The sequence below is a fragment of the Polyodon spathula genome, chromosome 14 (genome assembly GCF_017654505.1).
Source record: "Polyodon spathula isolate WHYD16114869_AA chromosome 14, ASM1765450v1, whole genome shotgun sequence".
NCBI lineage: Eukaryota > Metazoa > Chordata > Actinopteri > Acipenseriformes > Polyodontidae > Polyodon > Polyodon spathula.
The window spans coordinates 38,841,357-38,849,474 of NC_054547.1; the positions used below are offsets into that span (position 1 = coordinate 38,841,357).

The 8,118-nt window shown below is 45.1% G+C and overlaps 1 protein-coding gene across 2 annotated transcripts in view; it reads right to left on the reverse strand.

Moving 5' to 3' along the window:
- LOC121326702 (ephrin type-B receptor 3-like) overlaps positions 1-8,118 on the reverse strand; it is a 46,277-nt gene that overhangs the window by 22,931 nt on the left and 15,228 nt on the right. For both annotated transcript variants that reach the window (XM_041270087.1, XM_041270086.1), the window contains exon 2: positions 2,369-2,433. In XM_041270087.1, the coding sequence (XP_041126021.1) occupies positions 2,369-2,433 (65 nt within the window). The remainder of the gene's footprint in view (positions 1-2,368; positions 2,434-8,118) is intronic.

An 8,118-nucleotide genomic window follows, 5' to 3' on the forward strand; every position in this document is an offset into this window, starting at 1 on the left:
GACAGCTCACATCAACAGTGCCATATATCTCTCTGTTAAAAACAAAGTGAACTTAAACTGCTGTGAAAGGCTTTTGTTGGTAATTGAAATTCCATTTCGGCCTGTGAACAGAACCAGAATAAGCTCACAGTAAAACAAAGAAGAACAACTAAAACTCAACTGGAAGTCTTTTTTACTCAATCGGTGTAGATTGAAATCCTGGCTGCCCATCCCCCCCCCTCTCCCCTCCCTGCACTGTGTAACTGATAGAACTACAGTACACACTGCACAGTGCATCACTGCTGCACACACTGCAAAGTGCATCTCTGCTGCACACACTGCACAGTGCATCACTGCTGCACACACTGCACAGTGCATCACTGCTGCACATACTACACACACTGCACACACTGCACACACTGCACAGTGCATCACTGCTGCACACACTGCACACTGCACACAATGCACAGTGCATCACTGCTGCACACACTGCACACTGCACACAATGCACAGTGCATCACTGCTGCACACACTGCACACACTGCACAGTGCATCACTGCTGCACACACTGCACAGAGCATCACTGCTGCACACACTGCACAGAGCATCACTGCTGCACCCACTGCACAGAGCATCACTGCTGCACACACTACACACACTGCACACAATGCACAGTGCATCACTGCTGCACACACTGCACACTGCACACAATGCACAGTGCATCACTGCTGCACACACTGCACACACTGCACACACTGCACAGTGCATCACTGCTGCACACACTGCACAGAGCATCACTGCTGCACACACTGCACAGAGCATCACTGCTGCACCCACTGCACAGAGCATCACTGCTGCACCCACTGCACAGAGCATCACTGCTGCACACACTACACACACTGCACACACTGCACACATTGCATAGTGCATCACTGCTGCACACACTGCACACACTGCACAGTGCATCACTGCTGCACACACTGCACACACTGCACACACTGCACACACTGGATGTGTGACGTGTCACACGTAGTGACGTGTGTGACGTGTGCACTGCACACACTGCACAGTGCATCACTGCTGCACACACTGCACACACTGCACACACTGCACAGTGCATCACTGCTGCACACACTGCACACACTGCACACACTGCACAGTGCATCACTACTGTCCTCTCCAATACATCTAAGTCCCGCCCCTTGCATACGTGCCATGCCGCTAAAGCCATGTTTATAACTGTGTCTTAACCTTGTCAACCTGTATTACAAAGAGTGTGGTGAAATATCGGGAGAAGGTTACCAAACGAACATCTGGTGGTAGCACGTTGCTTTTTCATCCCCTCCTACCCGAAGCCTGCTGTTTTGTGCAGGTTGATCCTTGGGGTGAAGAGCAGACTACTAAGGAGGGCTGCAGGGAGTCAGCACTGTCACTTTCTTTGTTGTCACTAAGTTGCTCGGAAGTAAAGGGGGATTGTGAACAGCTGGGCTGGGTGAATGAAAGTAGATGCAAGCATAAAGCAGGCTGGTACAGTCAAGTCACAAAGCCCAGGGCCGCCCTGGAGCAGCTTTAATGTGTGAGAACTATAATAAGGTTGACTACCCTCGGATCAGCACGAAACAGAGCCATGGGACTGCAGAGCTGGGGGTTAAATATCCTGACAGCTCCAAGGAGTTTTTACTAGGGTCATACTGAGAACAAGCCTGCACCGAACTTTCACCAAGACAAAATGTTGTATAAATCCTAATTACAGTGGAAGCAATACGTTTGCATTCTGGGAATAAAGTCTTGGGACATAAATCCCTTTTGCAAGAGTTTTCTGGAACCTGTATCGGGTCAAATCCAATCCACTCAATAATACTAATAGAGTTATTTTAGAAAAAATATTTCTCTCTGCACCTCTTTGGCAGCACAAGATAGGGGTTTAGTGATTCAGCTTCCTAAAACACGGCCAAGGAAATGTTCAAATAAAGCATAATGCTTTAACTGGGCTCCTGGCGGGCTGTTAGGAATGTTTGAGGAGGGGGGAGGGGTGGAGAGATGTTGAGCAGGGGGCTGCAAAACAACACAACACCACAGTGCTGTGTCTATATTATCACGCTGGACCATGATCATTGAGTTTGCATAGGACAGAAAGAAGCCCCAGTATAGAGCATCTGTTCCTGTTATCAAACTCATGAGGAAACAACATCATGTATTTAGCTCACCTTGTTCCCCTGTACCTGCCCATAATAGTTTGGGTTTTAAAATAGCATCAGATATGGATCTGAAACCAAATGATTTGAAACACATGGATGGGCTCCTCAGATCAGGCCCCAAAGTCACTCAGATGATGATATTCCAGTTTGCCACTGACTGTGCTCTTATTAAACAACGAGTCCTGTCTTACCCCAGACTCTGGATGGGACGTCCAGGCTAGCTCTGATATGGCCCATTTCGTGTCCATTAACGTTTCTGAAAAAGAAGACAGAGAAACCAAATTAATACACATAAATCACAACCCCAGTGCCCCCCCCCCAGTCCAAAAGCAATCAGTTGTAGCCCCTTTGGTTCAGAGGACTGTAACACAATAAAATGGCACCTCTGCAGTTTATAAACATGTTTCATTGTTCGAATTGGTTTAAATATGAGTCTTATCTAATTACACGTGTCATATGAAAGCCCCTCATGAAGAAGACTGCCTCCTGTAATTTACCACACTTTAAACAGTTAAAGCAGAACTTTTATTAGGAGGGAAGAAGAAAGAAAAGAAAAGAAGATCCACTGGGTGATCTCAGTAAGGATTGCATAGCAGTGCTTTGCTCTAACTGCTTGCTAAGGGATTTCTGTTATAACTGGCTGAACCTAAAAATCACAGCTAGTGAATGTGTGTCACTGAAACACATACAGCCATTAAAAAAAATAATTGCTATTAAAAAAGGAACAAAAAAAGTCTGTCCTGTCATATTGCCCAGCTACCAGGGATGTCAATGTTACCACCAGGGGCTAGCTGGAGGCTGTGGTGCAGTGACATCAGCAGAGTAGATGACCCCCTTGACCTCTTCTCACGGTCGGTAACCTCAGGGGACCTTAGCAGTCCGAGTCCCGTCTGCAGTTGTTTCTCTGAGCTCTATTACAGTTTCGCTGTCGCTATCTCTCTCTCTCTCTCTCTCTCTCTCTCTCTCTCTCTCTCTCTCTCTCTCTCTCTCTCTCTCTCTCACTCTACTGCACTGTAATCCTTCAGGGATTCAGAATAAACTAATCAAAGAAGAAGAAGAAGAAGAAGAAGAAGCTTCCTCCTCCACTATCCTCGCTTCAGCAATCCATCCATCAGTCAGGGGGCTAATTAAAGCAGAGACTCGCGAGAGAACCTGACATTCTTTCTGCTTCTTTAATATACTGTTTATATCAATAGAGGTGTTTCGGGAAGAAAAGGCTACTAGACACCAACCAACTAAACCCGACTTGGATCCTACTGTACACAACTAGGAATACAATCTCCTAGAAAGCTAATTAAGTGTTCCCGCAAGTTATTTCTTGCTTGTAAGTTTTTAAACAGTTATGGTGCGAATTTTAAGCTAAAGCAAAACCTACAACCTAGTGGTTAGAGCTGAGTGACTGGTAGGTCATTGTTCTTCTTGGGTCAGATGGGGGTGACCCCCAGTACCCTGCCACTAAACAAGTATGTCAAAGCGAGAGTGTGGTGTAGTATCACTGAACACTTTCCTACATAATGCATGAGCTCCAATGAAGGCACCGGCTCCCGAGAGCCACTTAAGCAGATCAATTGACACCTCTGCGCCCCCAATAAAAGATGTATTAGTCCCCACTGCACAATACAAATCTTCAATAAATTAAAAACACAGTGAATGCAGGGTAGAGAAAGAGAGGAAGAGAGTCTGTATCTCTGAGGTTTAAAAATCAGAAATCGGGTTACTCAGCACTTCAGGAGACAGAGAGAGAGAATGGGAATGCTACTAAAAACACAGACACGCACTCACACACAGAGATAACAACAACAGCAGCAACAGGCTTTGAAAACACAGACACACACTCACACACAGAGATAACAACAACAGCAGCAACAGGCTTTGAAAACACAGACACACACTCACACACAGAGATAACAACAACAGCAGCAACAGGCTTTGAAAACACAGACACACACTCACACACAGAGATAACAACAACAGCAGCAACAGGCTTTGAAAACACAGACACACACTCACACACAGAGATAACAACAACAGCAGCAACAGGCTTTGAAAACACAGACACACACTCACACACAGAGATAACAACAACAGCAGCAACAGGCTTTGAAAACACAGACACACACTCACACACGGAGATAACAACAACAGCAGCAACAGGCTTTGAAAACACAGACATGCGGCGCAGTGAAGGGCATTTGTTTATGCTAGAGTGCAAAAAAAGAGAGAGAGAGATGAGTAAATTAAATATGTGGAAGTTTCCAGAGTTTTGTGTTGTTTTGTTTTAAATAAAGCACTCAGCCACTCTCTCTCTCTCTCTCTCTCTCTCTCTCTGGTTTTAGATGAGAAATCCCTCCTGCTGCAATAGGAAAGCGGAGTTAATGGCCGAACAAAGGGGGCTTTTATTGAGTGCCCGTGAATCTCAATGCGGCTCATCTGGCAGGGCAAGGAAAGGTACCACAGAGCTAGGAAGGGAGGACAGGGAGTGTGGGTGGTGCAGGAGAGATTCGGTGTCTCTCCTCCTCTCTCGCTGTCTCTCGTCAGATAAGACTCCCATACAGTCAAAAAGAGATTCGGTGCTCAGATGACAGGCTGCTGCGTAATTAGATCTTTTATCTTTAACAAGTTTTCCAAGTGTGGAAATAAGTAAATCTACTGCAGAGAATAACCACTCCATAGGTATTAGAAGCCATGCAGCATTTAAAGAAAAAGAAAAACAAATGACCTTTTCTCTGTAATAGCACAAAGGTACCACACCCTGAAAAAAAAAGACAAACAAGGTGGTGTTCCTGCTCTGCTGCTGACCTGGTCAAACCAAGATTAGCGCTGATCCATGTCTGCCCACTCTAGAACCAAGTGAGGTGGCAAAAACCTGAGGCAGCAGGAGTAGGAGAGAGGATATTTCCATTCGCTATGACACACGGTTCTGAGAAACGATTCTGACCAAGACGCTATACTCACAGAGCTAACAATCTTTTCCATTGTCATATATTTGATTGAAGCTCACTGCAATGCATGCTCTTGGGATAGGACTGAAAGTCACTTTCATGAGACTCTTCTTTACCCACCCTCCCCCCACCAGCACCACTAACCTCCATAAAATGAGCCAGCTGCTGGCTGACTACCTGGGGAAGGGCAGGCTCAGTACATGACCATTAGTGAGGAATGATCAAAAACACACACACACCGACAGACTCCCCTGGCCAACTGGCAAAGAGTCTTCTAATGACAGGGTCTGGATAATAACAGTCCTCGGAGCTGAAATGGAATTTCTTTAAATCCGTAATGCAGAGCTGCATTTAAACAACACAACAGACCTGTTTGGGGTAGTGTGTGGAAGAGAGGGGAGGGAGGGGTGTGGAGAGGAGAAAGGTATGAAGGGCTTTCCTCCGCCCTACTACCCCTTGCAAAGAGGGGGGGGGGGGGGGGGGGGGGGTCCTGACAGCTGAGTGGGGGGGGGGGTTGGGGGGGGGGGGAGGGGTGGGGGGGGGCTATGCTTTTTAAGTGATTGAACGATTTAAACCATACAATATAATTTCAAATGTCAGTAAAAAAAAAAATTAAAAAGTTAAAATAAAGTAACTACTAGCAAACAACAGCTAACTAATAAAAATGTGATTTATGAAGGCATGTTACTCTGTAATGAACTGTGAACCTTTGACTGCCCAAGTGTTCAAACATAGTTTAAAAGGTTAAGAGGTTAGTAAAAACTACAGGCGACGTGAAGCAAGATTTGCCGGGGAGATAAGGCAGCAGAGGGGCAACAGCATTTTACTCTTTTCCTGTCTGTTAAATTACATAGTTGAGCAGAATTCCCCATTTCAAATTGACTGACTCTCCCAGTACCCCAAATTAGCTGTGCTGCTTTTGTTAGCTCTGTACTGTATAGTGTTGAGAGCTACTTTTTGGATGATTCTTGTTTTTATTTTTTTGTATTTACTTTTGTACTGTACTTTGTACGGCTAAAATAATATTTAAAAAAATCCTATTTAAACTCAAATTGTCCATCCCGGATTCTTTCGTTAAGGTTTAAAGCACAGTAATCAGAATCCCGAGGCTGCAAATGGAGAACGATAATTGGAAACCACGACTTTCTTCTAATTCTCTTGCATTGGAGGATGAGCGAGGATGAGCGAGGATGAGCGAGGATGAGCGAGGATGAGCGAGGATGAGCGGGCTGCGCTGTCAGCACTGGCACAGCCGACTGCGGTCATTAGCATCCAAATAGCTTGAGAGCGGAGCTAGCTGGGTGAATCTGGTCCTGGAGGATTGGAAACTCAGTGCCCTCAATACCAGGGAGCACAGCAGGAGAGATTAAAGCTTTACTGAACACTGTGTTTTTATAATAAACTCACTGTGGTGTCTGTGGTGGAAATGTACTGTATTTGCTGTGGTTCTGTTGCAGAATCTAGCACGGTTATTTGGGATCATTGGGGATTTCTTGCGGTTGCACATATTCTTCAGCATTCATGTGATATTTACTATGAAGAGATAGTCAAGTAGAACCAATATCAGTGCTGGGCATTCCAGTTTAAAAACACTTATTCAGAGCAGTGAGGTTCCTAACAGTACCAGTACTAAAGCCTGCAATGGCTCACGCTGATATGTTAGCCTTATCTTATTAGATCTCTGTGACACAGACTCTGCTTTTCGAGTTGTGGCTTGCAGTGCAGGAAAACAACCCAAGGCTCTGGGTGAAGTGCTCTAATTACAGGGGACAGAGGCTGGAAGCTCTGCCCCCAGCTGTAAATCTTGCAGTTTGAAGACCCTGGGGTTGCTGTCTGTGTAAGCAGACTTACTCACTGTTATTCTGTTCTTCTGCATTTTAGGGGTCAGGTTTATTGTTTCACTTGTAATAATGATTGATTCTCTGGGTTACCTTTGATCCACCACGGCTCAGATATTCACACCCTGACTCACAGAGTTACTGCATATTTCTGTAAGGGAAATCAACACTGTACTGCAGCCTGCAAAGATCTGAAGCAAATTGTGCAGAGAATGGCAACGACATCACAGCAGCTGCCCAGGTGGCGTTTGCAGACTCTCCCATAATGGCTGCACTGTACGGGTGCATAAGGAGAAGCAAGCAGCAGTGAATATTAAGGTTACAACCATCTCCCTTTCGAAGTGCTCGTGTTTCAAAAGGATGTTTTATTCACCGCTTTGGGGATTCTGCTACACATTGTAAAATGATGATAATGGAGAAAACTTTTTTTTCAGGGGCAATCTGTAATCCTCTCTGTCTCCCTCCCTCTCTCTCTCTCTCTCTCTCTCTCTCTCTCTCTCTCTCTCTCTCTCTCTCTCTATCAGCAGCAGGGAGGTCATTCTTATTTTCTTCGGTTTCTCTGGAGCTCAGAAGCTGTATGGTTGAATGATGTGTTTGCAGTTTTGGGGTGGCCGAGTGCACATGACAATTAGTCTGAACAAAAACACATGAAATCCCTTGGAGTCAGCAAAGAACTGTGCTTAGAGGACACTGCTGTCACCCTGGGCTTTTTAAGTGTAACAACAAAGCTAAAAATAAAGAAAGAAATAAATGAATATTAGTCTCTGATATCTCCAGTCAGCCTACAGCAGTTTAACGCTATGCATCATATGACACCATGTGGATGGATTCTGATCTGTAGCGAATAACACTTTTTCCTAGTTAGGTTTTGGTTTAACAAGGGATTATATTTCTGTTTTGTAGTTCCAAGCTAACAAATATCTCGAAAATGGATCAAGGGGTAATAAACACAGAGAGTGATGTATTTTAAATAAATTCTGCCGTCACTGAGTTTCTGTTCTCTTTTTATTGTTTTTCTTTTATATGCAAGGCCTACATCTCCCATTTGCCAAGCTGCTAGATTTATGCGTAGCCCCCGCCACCCCCTCCCCTGAGAAGAAAGGCTGTCAGTGAGTGGTGTGGAGACCTGCGGCACAGGGTGATTGTTCAGGCCTGTGTCCT